The 17915-nt window shown below is 39.5% G+C and overlaps 1 protein-coding gene across 1 annotated transcript in view; it reads right to left on the bottom strand.

Annotated features, from left to right (window-relative positions):
- agps (alkylglycerone phosphate synthase) overlaps nt 1-17915 on the bottom strand; it is a 153310-nt gene that overhangs the window by 56752 nt on the left and 78643 nt on the right. The window contains exons 8-10 of the mRNA XM_041201287.1: nt 13697-13777; nt 6359-6484; nt 5009-5117 (exon numbers count right to left, since the gene is read on the bottom strand). Of these exons, the coding sequence (XP_041057221.1) occupies nt 5009-5117; nt 6359-6484; nt 13697-13777 (316 nt within the window). The remainder of the gene's footprint in view (nt 1-5008; nt 5118-6358; nt 6485-13696; nt 13778-17915) is intronic.

The raw sequence follows: 17915 nt of genomic DNA, 5'->3' as shown, positions 1-17915 counted from the left end.
TTCATTGCAACTTACTTTCCCACCTATTTTGGTGTCATCTGCTAATTTAGCTATAGCACCTTCTGTCCCTGAATCCAAGTCATTAATATAGATTGTAAATAGTTGGGGCCCAAGGATCGAACCCTGTGGCACCCCACTAGTTACAGCTTCCCATCCAGAAAAAGACCCATTTATCCTGACTCTCTGCTTTCTGTTGGTTAGCCAATCCTCTATCCAGGCTAATATATTAACCCTAACTTAATCCAGTCTACCCAGTCACTTTAAATAACTCTTGACTTCAATGCTTTGCAATTGCTTTCAGGTTTAAGACACTAGCTTCCAAACCAAGTTTTTAACCCTCAAAATGAATGTGAAATTCAATGTTTTGATCAATCTTTCCTTTACTGGAAGGTCATTAATTATTATCTCAATACACATTTCCAAGTCAAAAATAACCTGTTCCTTGTTTGGTTTCAGAATGCATTGTTCCAAATACACTCTATGAACTCAAGAAGATTAAAGCTGTCCGTAATTATTGCAGTACCTTTCTTACAAACCTCAATTATTTCTTGATTTATACTTTGTCCTACAGTACAGCTGATAGAAGGCCTACAGGCTACTCCCATCACTGATTTCTTTCCCTTGTTATTTCTTACCTCCACCCAAACTGACTGTACATCTTGACCTTCCAAGCCACGATCATTTCTCACTCATGTACTGATCTCAACCTTGTTTTTCTACCCTTCCAAAATGTCAATTATCCATGAACATTCGGTTTCCAGCCTTGGTCACCTTGCAATCATGTCTCTAATCTGATCAAACCAGTTTGTTTCTATTTTTTTCCATCAATTCAACCATATTATGACGAATGCTACATGCATTCAAGTAACAATCCTTTAATTTTGTCTTTTAATCATTTTTCCCCTACTCTGACCCTATTTCGTGGTGCAATCTTATGTTTGTAAATTCAGTCCTTTCCTGCCATACTCTGGTTATTATTAACCATTCTACATCCCTGCACTATTGCTTTGACCTTTCTCTTGAATGTTCTAGATTTCTCCTCACATGAACCCTGTCCTCACCATTTAGTTTAAAGCCCTCTCTACAGCCCTCGTTATTCAATTCACCAGGACACCGGCCCCAGAATGGCTCAAGTGAAGCTCATCCCAATGGAATAGCTCTCTCTTTCCCGAGTGCCAATGCCCTATGAATTGAAACCCATTACTCCCACACGAATCTTTGAGCTGTGCATTCAACTCTCTGATCTAATGACCCTATGCCAATTTGCTCTTGGCTCAGGTAGCAATCCAGAGGTTATTACCTTGGTGGTTCTGCTTTTTAATTTAGCCCCCTGCTGCTCATGCTCCCTCGGCAGAACCTCTCTCTTCATCCTACCTAGGCCAGTGCCACCCATGTGAACTGCAACAACTGAATATTTCCCCTCCCACTACAAGTTCCGCTCCAACCCCAAGGAGAGACCCTTAACCCAGATATGGGCAGGCAAACACAGCCTTCACTCTCAGTTGCAGAGAACAGTATCTATTCCCCTAAATATACCGTCCCCTGCCAACACTACATGCCTTTTTACTGTTCCAACTTGAATGGCCCCCGTACCATGGTACTGTGGTCAGTTTGCTCATCCACCCTACAATTCCTGCTCTCGTCAACACAGGACTCTACCCTCTGGTATTCTTTCCCTCGAGGTATAAAGGACAAACCTCTTGAATACGTTCCGTGCCTGTTCATGACATTTTCATGATGTGTACCTCTATTCCTAAGTGTCTGTTTCTAGCTTTTCATCATTTAGAAAGTACCTGTTCTATCCTTTTTCAATCCAAAGTGGATGACCTCACATTGCCTACATTGAATTACATTTACCACAGTTCTGCCTATTCACAATCTATCACTAGCGCTTAGTGATTTTAATTTTCCATATATGCTGCTATCAATGTCCTGTATCTTTGCATCATCAGTAAATTTGATTCCTGCTATCCCATCATCTAGGTAGTTAATGAATGGAGTGAATAGTTGAGGCCTCTACACAGATTTTGTGGGACACTTCTAGTTACATCCTGCCAAAATGTACCTACACAATGCAAGCTCTAAGGCACAGCCACCCGCTCACTTGCAACTCCCTCAGCCCCACTTCACACCATGAGTCAATTCCAGGCACACCCAGAACAGTCTCCGCTTCGAATGTCTCTCTGTCTGGCCAGTAGGTTTCACCAGCTTTACTATTGTTTGCAATTTTCCTGCATGCCCCAGATTTTGTACCAATGTTAGGAGATAGAAATTCATTATGTTAGCAAAGTGACAATCATACAGTGGCATATATATGGAAGTTTATAGAAGATAAGAGGGTGGGGAAGGGGGAGGAACGAACAAAAACCGAGTGCGGGAAGCAAGGAAGAACTGATCACATTCATCCTAAGCATTCAGGAGAAGTCCAAAATTTTTTCCTAAATCTTACAGAAGTTTTATACAGTTTAAGGATGTTCAAAATAATACATTGTGCTAAATGTTGTCCATTGCCATCCAAACACACCTACAAAGTTTCAATAATAATAAAAACTGGAAAATGTTGGAGGTGCTCAGCAGGTCAGGCAGCATATGTTGAAAGAAACAGTTAATGTTTCAGGTCAATGATCATTCATCAGAAAAGATAGAAATGTAATAGGTTTTGAGCATTCAAAAGGGCAGAGAGGAAGGTCTGTGATAGCGTGGAGTGAAGGAGAGATTACATGATAAAAGATTTCATGGTACAAAAACTGAAGGGACAGGCAAAGAAGCAAAGGATTGGTGCAGACAAGGTGTGAATAGCTGGATAGCAAACATCCACATGCAAAGGCAGGGAAAGAAGGAAAGAAAAGAAGGAAAGGGAAGGAAGGAAGAGGAGAAAACCAAAGAAAAGAAACAAATAAAGAAAAAAATGAAACAAGATGGATGCAGAGATTATGATCTAAAGTTGTTGAACTCAGTATTGAGTCCAGGAGGCTATAAAGTCCCCAGTCAAAAGATGACATGTTCCTCGAGCTTGCATTGAGCTTCACTGGAACACTGTAGCAGGCCAAGGACAGGAAGGTCAGACTGGGAGAAAGGTAGAGAATTGAAATGACAAGCAACAGGAAGCTCAGAGTCATGCTTACAGACTGAGTCCCAGTTGTCCAGTCTGTGTTTGGTCTCCCCAGTGTAGAGGAGACCACACTGGGAGCAGGGAATATAGTATACTAAATTGAAACAAATATTTCGCTGCTTCACTTGGCAAGAGAGTTTGTGGCCTTGGACAATGAGAAGGGAAGGGGTAAAAAGATAGGTGTGGCATCTCCTGCGCTTGTATGGAAAGAGAAGGGGTGATGGGGTGGCTGAGGAGTGGAGCAGGGTGTTGTGGAGGGAACAGTCCCTTCAGAATGTTGAAATAGGGGATGATGTGTTTGGTGCTGATACCACACTGGAATCCTCCGTTCAATAAAAATGAAGGCATATCAGAAGCATGAGTATGGAAACTTGCATCTTCTGAACAGGTGTGATGGAGGGGAGAAACTGGGAGAACAGAAAAGAGTCCATACAGGGAGTGGGATGTGAGGAAGTGTAGTCAAGGTAGCCACGGGAGTCTGTGGGTTTGTTCTGAATACTAGTTGATAGCGTATCCCTAAAAGCAAAGGCAGAGAGGTCAAAGAAAGGTGGGGAAGAGTCAGAAATGGACCAGGTGAAGGTGAGAGAAGGATGGAAATTGGAAACAAAGTTAGTGAAATTTTCCAATTCAGGGTGAGAACAGGAAGCAGCACCAATACAATGTACTGGGAAAAAAAGAGACGAAGGAGGGGTCCCAAGTACGACTGGAAGGAGTGTTCCACGTACCCCACAAAAAGGCAGGCATAGCTAGGACTCATACTGGTACCCATAGCAACACCGTTTATTTGGAGAAAGTGAATGGAGTTAAAGGAAAAGTTGTTCAAGGTAAGAGCAAGTTCAGCCAGGTGAAGGGTTGTGGTGGTGGTGATGGGGACTGCTTGGGTCTCTGTTCATGGAAGAAACTCTCAGACCACGGTGGTGGGAGATGAAGACATAGAGGGCTTTGGTGTCCATGGTGGAAGAGGAGACAGTTAGGACCAGGAAAATGGAAACTGTCAAACTGATGGTAAGGCACAGTAAGAGTCATGGATGTAAGTAGGAAGAAACTGTAGAAAGGGAGAAAAAATTGAGTCGAGAGGGGAAGAAATAAATTCATTTGGGCACAAATCAGCTGAAACAATGGGTCAACCAGGGCCATCCAGTTTAAGGATTTTGGAAAGGAGGTAGAAGTGGGCAGTTTGGGGTTGGGGAGCTTTGAGGTTGAAGGCTGTGGAGGTAAGATCTCCAGAAGAGATGAGGTCAGTACCAAGTGTCATTATATACTGGACACCATTTGGGACCACTATCTATTTTGAGCACGCAACCAATTAACAAAAGTTTGTTACTTATCTATACTCAAATGCAGACTTTAGTAGAGAGGGATGCGACAGCTCTACAGCAACATTATAAAAATCAAAAATCTAAGTTTATCTACACCAGTTGCACATGTCCTACAGTCAGCATGAAGCTGAATCTGAGAGTCTATATTTTCAAGAAACTGAATTATACAAATGCTTCACTAGCATTGTTAAATTGTATTGATGCAGCACTTGATCAGTTGTTGCTATGCAATCTGAAAATGAAAATCTTTGGCAACAGTACACCTCAAGTTACCTAAACTGTCAGCAACAATGTGCAAAAGTTAGACTAAATTTTGTTTTAAAAACCTATTTATCATGCAGAAACCATCCTCTCAATCACTTGTTACATAGAATTTTACAATGCAAACAGACCATTCGGCCCAACAAGTCTATGCCACTGTTTATGCTTCAATGTGCCTCCTGTCACCTTAACTCATCACATCCAATCAACATGTCCTCTATTCCTTTCACTCACTCATCTAATTTTCACTCACTTATCTAATTTTCCCTTACAGTATTACAATGGAAAACCTGGAGAGGAAAAACTGAAATGGTACCTTCAGATCCCATAATGAAGTGGTAAATATCAGGGCCAGTTGACATTCTTGGACCTTGACAACTTTTCTCTACTATGCCTCTTGGTGTAACCATTTTTATATGCACAACCTGTTAACACAGTAAAAGCCATAAATTATTTGCTATAGCCCAGTTTATGAAAGCATTGTGTGAAGTTAAATTTGATAATCAGTGTTTATTACTGAAAAGAGACACGTTGCCAAAGCTTTTCGTCTTGTAGGTATCAGGTCAAAAGCAACAATGCCCAATTTCAAACGCTCACAACAATTTATACCACAGGCGAAAAGGCTGCAGATTGGTTGGCAAGTTGATTGATTGGCCGAGGGTTGTCAGGGAGAAGGCAACGGGAAACTATAGGCATCTCGTGCTTCTGGGTAATTCAAAAAGCGCAAGGCTTGAACATATTCCTTTTGTTCCCAGAGAGTGCGCCCCCGTGTATGAATGTATGTAGTTTCTAGTAAGCACAAACTAGCCAAGCTTTGAGCTTGACTGATTATCTTAAATTGATCGTTAGTGTAGCTATTAACCCACTCAGAACTATCCAAGTGTTGTCCAATCATAGAATCACATCTAACAGTAGACATTTTGTTTTGGGTTTTGCAAATGTGGGCTGGTTGAGTATTGTCTGTACTCTGTCTATTATGAACAGCCGTTGCTTTCTCCACAGCAATGCCTCAGCCAAAGTTCACTTAACAACAAATCAGTACCCCTTTTCTCTTGTAGTTTAAATTGCTGTGATCATTTGAAATTTGGCATTCCTGCATTTGTCCTGATGAGTGCAAGATGAAAAGCCTCAGCTACACGTCTCTCTTTCCAGCAATATTCACGCTCTGTATAAACAAGCAACCATTCAGTGATTATTCAGAGTCTTGTTTCTTTTCAATTCATTGACAGACATTTATAAAAGAAATCAAGTAGTGTAATCCAACTGGTATTTTATTGCTCCTTGACCAATTTCAATTTTAGGGCAGAAAATGGAGATGTTAAGTCAGTTTTAGATTTGGTTCAGAACTACAATTTCGTAAAGACCAGACATAGAATGGCCATCATTCTTCCTCCAAGTCACACACCATCCTGACCAAGACATCCATCCCTATTTTTTCATTGTTACTGGGTCAAAATGCTGTTACTTGCTGCCCAATACCATTGTGGGAACATCAACAGCATAAAGTCTGAAGTGGTTCAGGGCAGCCGCCCAACATAGCCTTGTCTGGGCAAATGGAGATGAGCAATAAACGCACCTCCCAGATAACAAATGAAAATGAGTCCTGCTTGATTACATTGAAGAAGCCAATCAAATGCAATGTAATTGCATGTTTTCAACAACTCACCAGATCTTCAATGTTACCATAGATATTTTTTTTCATGCCTGAAGCCCTTGTAGCTACCCAGCCTCCAAGGCTGCTGAACTCCATCGAATCTGGTTCATGTCCAGTACAGTAGCCATGTTCACTAAGCTTCAACAAGAACAAAGTATTAGCATTGCAAAAATAAGGACCATTGGAATATTATAACATTTCATTTTATTATGCTCCTTTGAAGCAGTTTTTTTTTTTAAATACTCCAAAATCAGCATGATATCCTTCATTGTAAAAGGTAATGAAACAGTCCAGCAAATCTATTACATACAAATTGGCAACGACTATTATGGATATATTAATTTTTTTTTAAAATCAGCTTTTACATTAATTCCTTTAGTTGAAATTCAGTTTTAAACTGGAAAAAGTTGAGAGTCTGTCATAAGCTATTACAGTAGAGTTTTAGCACTAAGAAAATGGCTGCTATCTCAAAATGCCAGATCCAATTCAAATATGAAAACTATTAAGAGAGATATGTCACTGAAGCTTTTCATCTTGCACTCATCAAGACAAATGCCAGTAGGCCAAAGTTCAAACAATCTCACCAATTTGTACCACATGAGAAAAGGGCACTGACTGGTTGGCAAGTCTACTCTGATTGGCCTTGTTGTTGCCATGGAGAAAACAACAGAAAACTATAGGTTCCCTGTGCTTCTGGGTAATTCAAGAAAAGAGGACAATTTGTTGTGATAATTTGAAATTTGGCATTCTTGCCTTTGTCCTGATGACCACAAGACAAAAAGCTTTGGCAGCTTCTTTCTCTTTTCAGCAATATTCAAGTTCAAACATGAAAATTTCACAAAGCTGCTGCTTTCAGAACTGAACCAATGGCTTTGAGAATTATTTAACTTCAGAAGTTGCAATGCCTAATGTACTAAAATCAAAACCAAGGGCTAAAGATAACAATTACCACAGCACAATCACTGTGAAGTTACTGTCAATTAAAGCAGTTTGCCTATAGGAATGGGGACAAAAGTACTTTCAATAAGAAGGTTCTTTCAACATATAACTTAAACTTATGGGTTCCTCCAGCAGCTCATTATCCATCTTCGGTGTGGATTACACGCACAAACCCAGGATTTTTGCATCGGCAATACGTTTATGGCTCTTGCAAAAATAATGTAAAACAAATTCCACGAGTCTGGTCAGGTAACTAATAGGCACAGAGCTTTGCATAAGTTATTCCACATTGACACTCAAAACTGAATCCAGAGCCTCTAACTTAAATAAAGGTAATTACAAGGGTACAAAGACAGAGCTGGATAAGTGAAATTGGGAAAACAGGTTAAAAGAAAAGGCAATGGAGAAGTGGCAGACATTTTAGGAGATATTTCATAACTTTCAAAGATATATTCCACGAGAAAGAAAGATTCCACAAGAAGGGTGTACCATCCATGGCTAACTAACCAAGTTAAGGATGATATGAAATTGAAATAAAAAATATAAAATGCTGCAACTGTGTGGTAGACCAGAGGATTGGAAAAATTTTAAAAACCAGCAAAGAATGACTAAAGAAAAATGAGGAAGAAATTGAAGTGCGAGAGAAAACCAGCAAGAAATATAAAAACACAGTAAAGCTTTCTACAAGTATATAAGAAGGAAAGGAGTAGCTCAAGTGGCATTGGTCCCTTAGAGGATGAGGCTGGAGAATTAATAATGGGAAACAAGGAAATGGTAGAGACTTTGAACAAGTATTTTGTACTTGTTTTCATAGTAGAAGACACTAGAAGCATCCCAAGCAAATCAAGAGACAAAAGGGAGGAACTTAAAATAATTACTATCGCTAGAGAAAAAGTACTGGGAAAACTAATTGGCCCAAAGGCTGACAAGTCCTCTGGACCCACTGGCCTGCATCCTCGGGTCTTAAAAGAAATGGCTGCAGAGATAATGTAATCTTCCAAAAATTCCCTAGATTCTGGAAAGGTCACAGGAGATTGAAAAACTGCCAATCTAACGCCTCTATTCAAGAGAGATGGGGGGACAGGAAGCTGGAAATTATGGACCAGTCAGCCTAACATCTGTCATTGGGAAAATGTTAGAATTCATTATTAAAGAGGTAGTAGCAGGATACTTAGAAAATGTGATCAGACAGAGTAATACGGTATTGTGAAAGGAAATAGTGTTTGACAAATTCATTAGTTCTTTGAGGATGTAACCAGCAGGGTGGACCAAGGGTAACCAGTAGATGCAGTGTATTTGGATTTCCAAAAAGCATTCGATAAAGGTGCCACATAAAAGGTTACTTCAAAGATAAAAGTGTTGGGGATGTTATATTAGCATGGATAGAGGATAGATTAACTAACAGGAAAGAGAAAGCCTGGTTATGGGGGTCATTTTAAGTTAGCAAGCTGTAACAAGTGGAGTGACACAGGGATCAGTCCTGGTGTCTAAACTATTTATGATTTTTATTAATTACTTGAGGAAAGAAACTGACTGTATTGTCACCAAATTTACAGATGACACAAAGATCGATGAGAAGGCAAGTTGTGAGGCAGATATAAAGAATCTGCAAAGGGATGTAGATAGGTTAAGGGAGTGGGAAAAAATTGGCAGATGGAGAATGTGGGGAAAATGTGAGGTTGTCCACTTTGGCAGGAAGAATACAAAAGAATATTATTTGAACGGAGACACACTTCAGAATGCTGCAGTACAGAAGAATCTTGTACATGAATCACAAAAAATTAACGTGCCGATACGACAAGTAATTAGGAAGGCAAAAAGAACACTGACCTTTCTTGCAAGGGGTATGGAGTATAAAAGTAGGGAAGTCGTGCTATAACTGTACAGGACATCAGTGAGACCTCACCTGAAGTACTGTGTAGAGTTTTCATCTCCGTACTTAAGTATATGCTTATATTAGTAGTTCAGAGAAGGACCACTAGGCGGATTCCTGGGATGATGGGGTTGTCTTATGAGAAAGGGTTGAACAGGTTGGGCCTATACTCACTGGACTTTAGGAGGTGATTTTGGTAAAACGTAAGATTCTAAGGGTGCTTGACAGGATGTATGCTAAGAGGATGTTTCCCATCATGGGGGAATCTAAAACTAGGGAGCATAGTTTAAAAATAAGGGTCTCCCATTTAAGACAGAGGGGGAATTTCTTCTCTCAGAGGGTCGTTAGTCTTTCGAATTCTTTTCCACAAAAGAACATTAGAGGTTGGGTCACTGAATACATTCAAGGCTGAGTTGGACAAATTTTTGATCAACAAAAGCTTCAAAGATTATGGGGTGCAGGCAGGAAAGTGGACTTAAGGCCACAATCAGATTAGCCATGAGCTTATTGAATAGTGGAGAAACTTGATGGTGTGAATGGTCTACTTCTGCTCCTCTTTCTTATGATCTTATTTCATGCCTGTCTAAGCCTTTGAACTGACTAAATTAACAGAACCTAAATTTAAGCAGATTGAAAGGGTCTTTTACTATTATCTATATCAAGTGATCTGTTCATAACAGTTGAAATTCGTCAATTTTACAAAAAAATTGCTTACTATATGGATTTACACTGGCAATATTACCCTCGGTGCAGGATTTGTCTACATTTTGTTGTCTACTGTAACCAAAGGCAAATTTCGTAAGTCTTTTCTACATATCAAGTCACATAGCTTTATAAATGAATTACACTTGCTGCATTACTCATCGCTGAAACACTTGAGACAAGAAAATCTAACTATTACAGATGCTAGTGGATCAGGGGTTTCGATAGTTGCTCTTTAGTTGCAAATACTGAGGAACCAATAGGAAAATCGTCTTCAGTTTCTGCAACTGAAAATATATGGCTTCACAGGTGAAAAATTATTGAAACACTGTTCTTGGATAAATATATACTACACCCACTAAATGGGGTTTCTGAAAAATCTCATTGATACAAGACATGAATTCCAATTTTGTTGGTGGGGGAACAATGTATTTGAAGAATTGGCAAAATTCCAGAATTCTATTCAGAATATGATGAGTTTACATAATGGAGCCATAGTTTAATCAGTATTGCAGCAAATTACCCTCTATGTATATTTATTTATAAATATCCTCAGATACACATCACCATTGGCTGTAGCTAATAGAAATCACTGTAAAGCAAAAACACAAAAAAAGAGCTATGCTTACAAAAATGTGTGGTTAAGCCAAATGTATTTGGCTATCATGTTTAACTAAATTTCATTAGCAATATCACATTGCTTGCTCCGATCTGCAAAATGTCACAAACTGCTTCCAAATTAAAAATTTATAAGAAAGTAGCACTTAGAATTCTTTTGCATATTACATTTTGCAAGCAGAATAGATTTCTGTCATGGCAATTGGCAGAAAACATTTGTAAACTGCCTGAAGTAAAACCTCTTAAGAAGTGATATATCCTGGAACCATCTGGCAGGAAAAACACTGATCCTTTGTGGAACACATCAACATCTACTTGAGATGCAGCACAAGTATTCTGGCATGCAGACTAATTACTAATTCAGAATTTTCAGAATTTACTTTGTTATTCCATCTGCTCAACACCCGAGTCTATCACCTCGAAAACAAAAAGGAACATTTGGGCATTTCCTCAAAGGCAGTTAAAAATCATGAGGTCTTGTCTGTGTTTACATACTGGAATTGTTGTATTACACAAAAATACTGTGGTTTACAACCCACTCAGTACTAAATATGCTCTGCAATATATACCAGTATTTATTTCCCACCAACAAATGCCTTCAGAAATAGCATTTTGCATTGTTCAAATCTTCATGGTGATGGACAGTCAAATGGTCTTAGTTAACAGTGTATTTCATCCTCTCAATATTAACTGGGTGCCTAATTAAAACCCAAGTTCAAAATGCTTGGTTTTATTATTCCAAATATTGTATCTTCTTTTATCCAGCAAGATAAGAAATGCTAACAGCACAGCTGAGACTCAACCCATAACAATAAAATTAACAAAGTCAGTGCAGAGATTTTCTTAATGCAATGAAGCTTCAGATTTAATAGAAGTATTTATTACTCATTTAAAGTTTACAATTTTTGTTTCAGTTTGAGGGCTAACTTCAGAACTATCCTTCATTATCCTAGCATTTTCCAGGTTTAAATGCTATAGTTCAATGTTTTAAAAAAATATAGAAAAGTTGACTTAAACACAGGATGGCTATGATTTACAAACCTTATCATACATTTAAAATGAGAAGTAGTCTCAAAATTTGATGGTACTATATCCATATGTGACGCTGTGAGCTGAAGGATATATTTAATCAACTGAACCCAAACATTTTTCAATTCCAACTGTTGTACTTAAGCTTGGCCACAGAGTGGCACTACAGTAGTGCATTTCCCAAAGAATGGTGGAGGCTTGCTAAAGACAAGTCCAATGTTCTAGTAAGAGGCCCATAGGAATTCATTCTCATGTTCTTCCTGTTTTTATTGAGTTATGTGGCTTGCCAGCCTATTCAGTTCAACAATATTACTGCTTCATCAGTTCATATCTTCTCTCCAGTATCCTTTAAATGTCTTCCCTGGTCACTGGATTGTTCTGCCTGGCACTACTGGTTGCTTAGCTACCCTTCCAGGTGGCTTAGTGCCTGCCTGGTTCACTGGCCTTGCAGAAATGCTACCCAGTTGCTATCTCAAAGCTGCCTCAAATAACCCTGTAGCAATCAGAGGGGAAAACAGTTGTCAGTGCTGCATCGCCCACCTTTGTCAATCAGTCTGTTGACAATTTGTCATTAGTTTTCTTTAATGAAGCATCAATTTTTATTGAATTATTTAATTCACTACCCTACATTCCATCTAAAAGGTATCATACCTTGAATTAATATTGCCCAAAGCCCCAGTCTTTCTTCAAAGTTGACATGTTAGGGTCCTTTCAATTTTTTTTATTCTTTCATGGGGTGTGGATGTCACTGACAAGATCAGCATTTTTTGTTGCCCATTCCTCATTGCCCTTGAGCTAAGTGGCCTGCTAGACCATTTCAGAGGGCAGTTAAGAGTCAACCACATTGCTGTCACATGTCAGCCAGGCAAGGATGGCAGATTTCCTTTCCTGAAGAACATTAGTGAACCAGATGGGTTTTTATGACAATCAATCAGTGATAGTTTCATCATCACAATTACTGGGACTAGCTTTCAATTCCAGATTTTTTTATTAATTGAATTTTAAAAATTCCACCAGCTGCCATGGTGGGATTTTAACTTGTATTGACCTGGTTCTTACCAGTGATATTTTCACCATGACATTACCACTACTCCACTGTCTCCCCCACATCTTATTTTCCTCACGTCTTTATTTCATTAATCTGGTCAACTTACTCCCAATGCATTTAACGTATGGACCCCTAATGTTGCCAATTAATTAATTTACTTAGTGTTGTTTTGCACCATTCTGTATAAAGCCATTTTAAATTCATGAACTGACCATTTTAACATAATTTGAGTTGATTTTCAACTTTTGTACTCTTCCCCAGCCTCTCTGCCAATCCTATTCCTCCTCCCCTTTCTTCCCCATTTAACCATGCCACAACCTTCCCTTTTCCACTGCCCCAGCTCCTCCTTTCATTTTTTTCTGATCCTCCTTCCCCTCTATAAAGTAATTATTTCAATAGTGCAGCCACTTCCTTTAACCTTCAAGGAAACTCTAACATCCTCCATTGACCTTTGCTTCTTATCCATTTCCCCACCAAATTTCTACCTTTTCTCTGCCAGTTTCCCTTTGTACTCTACCCTCCCCCAGCCTCTAATGCTTTTCTTATTCCAAACCCCATCAGGTTCTACCATTACCCAGCTCACTATACCTTCTCTCTCCTGTTCCTTCCTTCTCTTGTACTCCATCCTCACAGTCCTGGCCCAAGTATTTTCCATCATATAAACCCCTTGACTTGAAGACTGCACTTAGTTTTCAACTTCCATGTGCAGCAACATGTAGATCAATCATCAATGAATGGGTTGCAACATAAAATTTCAAAATGCATCATATACCGCAGTAGCTAAATCACTTGCAAATAGTATTGAGATAGGACCTTAAAAATTGTAAAGTCCAGTCAGGTAACACTAGCTGCAAAGCATGTTATGTAGTTTAATGGTCTGGAAAGTCAGCATGTAGTTCCAGTACCAAGATATTGGGTGGAAGTACTCATCACAGGAACACAAAAGGACAATAGACAAGTGTTTTGTTAACATGTATGAGATTTTAAGAAAAAAGAAAAAACTCAAACACAATACGGTTTTCCCAAGATTCAAACCCCTTCAGCTTGAATATAAAAAGTCACCCATTTGTAAAGTCAGCTTTACCAAATTTCACATCTCATCTGATAAGGATTGTCAAACACTGAAAAGGATCAATCTTACCTGTCTTTCAAGATCTTGCCCAGTAATGCCAGCCTCCACATGAGCTGTCAAGTTCTTTTCATCAACCCACAATATTCGATTCTGTTTTAGCGAAACATTGAAATAAAATAAATGCACCTATTTCAGTCTATTACAACTGTTAAAATGTACTAACGTTCAAAATACATCACAAGCTTCTCATCTTTGAATCATCTAATATTACTTGCAATTAACAAATATATGGGAATTACACATGACGCATCTTTTCTTGCTGGGTAAGGTTCCATGAGTGCACGACACCCTCCAGGACCTTACATAAATTATTCATTCTTAAGCATTTGCAGGGAGACTGAGCAGAACTTTTGACTTCTTGGTAACAGGGAGAGGGCACATCACAGCCAAGTTCAATTCTTTCCCCACCCAAGATCCAACAAGCATACTTCCAACAGGAGTCAATAGATAAACTATCAGGAGTAGGAACCACTCATCAATATAGGGTATAACTGTAGCAACTGCAATACTGCTCTTGGCTGATCAGTTGACTCAGCACAGACCACAAATCAAATCAGAGGATCATCATTTTATTCACGACCAAACTACTTATCGTCTTTATCAGCTTAGCCACGGTAAAACGTTACAGGGTACATAACATTACATACATTCATCTGCAGGTGTCCAAAGGTCTAAACACTTTATAATAAAATAGCTTGATTAGAAGCAACAGTAGAATTCAGTTGACCAGCATCAACTAACGTGACTGACAGAATGTTTGTGGTCCCTTCAGTCCGTAATCAGGAGGTTTTTACGTAGGTAGTGTGTAATTTCTTACCCTCAGTTATTTTTCTTAGTTTTAAAATAAAATCCAGCAGCAGGCTTTTTGGTGATTTTAAAAAAGGAAGGTTATTTCTTATCACACACTTGCCCTAGTTGTTCAAATTGTGACATCTCAATCATTTGTCTGTTCACACTCACACATGCAAAGATTAGATTCAGATGAAGTTTAAGCCCTAATTATAAAAATGGAATCTATAACTCAGTCTCTATGTTGATGCAGCCTTGAGGTCGTCTTAGTTGAGTTGATACTCTAGTTGAAGCCTCTTGTAGATGAATAGCCAGGAGATTGGTTCTCAGATAGACTTGGAAGCTGGAGCAAGTACAGTACTTTGGCTGCATTAGAAGACTTTCTTTCAGCTATGAAGGTTCAGCTGTTTCTTAATGTTTCAGATGTTTCTCTCCTGGATTTGCTTTGTTCAGGTTATTTTAAACTGCAGTCCCTGAAAGTTAGTTTCAGTCACATGACTACAGGGTTAACACTTCTGTGGTCCAGACCACCACAATCCATTGGCAGTTGACAATGGTCATTCACTCTTATATCTGCCCCAACTTGTACTCAAATATTCTTCTTTGTTCAATATGGCATTCAGAGACCAGAGATCCCATATTCCTCAAACACTGATGCATTCTTAAACAATGTTATGCATAAATTTCACAGGTGGCTGCGAAGTACCCTTTTTCAGGTCCACATTTAACAAAATTTTGGCCACAGAATCTAATCATGTGACAGTGGGCAGTATAGGTTATAGCCATCTTAACAGGCTTTGTGGTTACTTTCAAAAAGTATGATCTTACAGTCCATAATATCCAAAATAATCATGCTTGTACTGAGCATGACACTGACATACAACAGTTGCACAGCAAAAACAGATTAATGCCATTGATGCATCTTCACTCTTATTCCTGGAAGCAGTCCTGAAGTGAGCACATACTAAATCACCTCCCTTTAAAAGGTTTTGTGACATCATAATAGCAGAGCTGTGCCAATAGGGGTGTTCCCAATACTACATAGCATAAACTATCTCCTCTGATCAGAAGCCATTGTTGTGCATACACACTTGCCCATATTGCATCCTCCCGCACATGCACAATTTACCCAGTGATGCCATCAAGTGGTGCCAGTTTTGTATTGGTGCAGAGGCATGCGTAATGATATCATCATGCACCAACAAGTGCCACTCACTCACTGTGCATTTCAAGGATCATGATTTTTGAAACTTTCCTGCTGCAAGCTCCACCAGAATATTTTGAAATTTGGAAACATGAAATTGGTTCGGGAGTGGGTATTTTTGAACACTGATCTACAATTTAGAGCTTTCAATAAAATGTTATACCTGAGAGGGGTTCCAAGGCTCTGGAGCTGATGTGCTCCTTTACTGTAGATCTGGATCCTTGTCCATAAATTGCTCTGCCCTCTCTGATTGTCTCTCTGCTATTGCCCAAGTTCTCCTGCTTCTAACGATGGGTGCATTTAAGCCATGTTTAATATATTAATGTTATTTCCATTGAGCATGTCTAAATGAGGCTTCCACCACTGCTCATCCATCAACCATACGCTACTAGCACAGCAGCTTTATCTCCCCACGCTATAGTCAGGACTTGAGTTTCCTGTCCTAAACCAGGTGATAAGGTCATGGGTGCACTCAGTGATACTCTGGGAAGACTCAACAGAACAAAGTGATGGTGCATGTTCACCTTCAAGTAAACCAGATCAATGAATGAATTCTCATCTGAAGGCCTTTCCTGAACAGATGCTCATTTATGGGACAAATAAAATCAACAAGTATGGCTACCCTCTTATCAGGTGATGATGCAGGACAATTTTGGCAGGGGCAGGACTGTGTTCTACACCATAATGAGGAATGAGACGGCTGAGATGCCGAATCAGATTGAGAGTGTGTTCGTTGCAGGATCCCATCATTTCATTGATCACATGAAGGAGGCAATGGATAGGGACATCAACGAGATAAATGCATTCAAGGACCATCTCCCAGCCATCACAGTGCTCCTGTGACAATTCCATGCTATGCAGAGCAGGAGGACATCAGCTTTACATCACCATCCCTGAATGCTAAGGATCCAACCTCGGCTTAAGGAGTGCTTAGACTAATAAACATGCCTGCCTGCACAACACTCCATTTCCCTCATCTGAGGGGGTGTCTTCTCAGTGCCCTGTCACACAGAGAACCGGATACGTCATAGACCACAACAACGGAAGAAAACAGAATCACAGAATTGTTATGCCACAGGAGGAGGCTATTTGGCCCATCGTGTCTGCGCTGGCTCTCCAAATAAGCATTATGACTTAGTGCCATTCTCCTGCCTTTTTCGTGCACCCTTGCGCATTGTTTCTATTCAAATAATCATCCAATGCCCTTTTGAATGTTTCGATTGAACCTGCCTCCACCACACTTCCAGGCACTGCATTCCAGACCTGAACAACTCACTGTGTGAAAAAGTTTTTTCTCACATCACATTTGCGTCTTTTGCAAATCACTTCAAAATCTATGCCTCCTCATTCTTGATCCTTTTACAGGCAGGAACAGTTTCTCCTGATCTACTCTATCCAGCCCCCTTTATTAAATTTTCTCTCAGCTTTCTCCTCTCCAAGGAGAACAGTCCCAACCTCTCTAATCTATCTTCAAAACTGAAGTTTCTCATCCCTGGAACCATTCTTGTAAACCTCTTCTGCATTCTCTCCAATGTGTTCAGCTCCTTCCTATAATGTGGCACCCAGAACTGTACACAGTACTCCAGCTGAGGTCTAACTAGTGTCTTATATAAGTTTAGCATAACCTCCTTGCTCTTGCACCCTATGCCCCTATTAATAAATCCCAGGATACTATATGCTTTATTAACTGCTCTGTCCACCTGTCCTGCCACCTTCAATGATCTATGCACATATACATCCAGGTCTATCTGCTCCTGCACTCACTTAAGGATTGTACTTTTTATTTTATATTGTCTGTCCATGTTGTTCCTACCAAAATGCATCATCTCACAATTCCACACATTGAACTTCATCTGCCACCTATCTGCCCATTCCATCAACTTGTCTATGTCCTTTTGAAGTTCATGTTTCCAAGTTTTGTATCGTCCACAAACTTTGAAATTGTCCCCTGCACACCAAGATCTAGATCATTAATAGGTATCAGGGTGTCAACGACATCAGCTTCTTTGTGGGGCAAAGTGCCTCCTGATGCTCAGGTTGTCAGCTGGTATCCATCAAACAACAAGGACAAATGACGGAATCAAACACCTGGGGAGTATATCCTATGCAATCGGGCTACTCAAGAGTCCAGTTTATAATTGATCAATTGGCTTTTAAAAACAAAAATATCCTTCAAGGTGACTGCTTGAGTGAGTATTGCTCAAACTGTGGGCATTAAACCAGCATCCAACTTAA

The sequence above is a fragment of the Carcharodon carcharias genome, chromosome 12 (assembly GCF_017639515.1).
Source record: "Carcharodon carcharias isolate sCarCar2 chromosome 12, sCarCar2.pri, whole genome shotgun sequence".
NCBI classification, from domain to species: Eukaryota; Metazoa; Chordata; class Chondrichthyes; order Lamniformes; family Lamnidae; genus Carcharodon; species Carcharodon carcharias.
The sequence above is the reverse complement of the archived record's forward strand: the minus strand, read 5'-3'. Positions and strand labels throughout refer to the sequence as shown.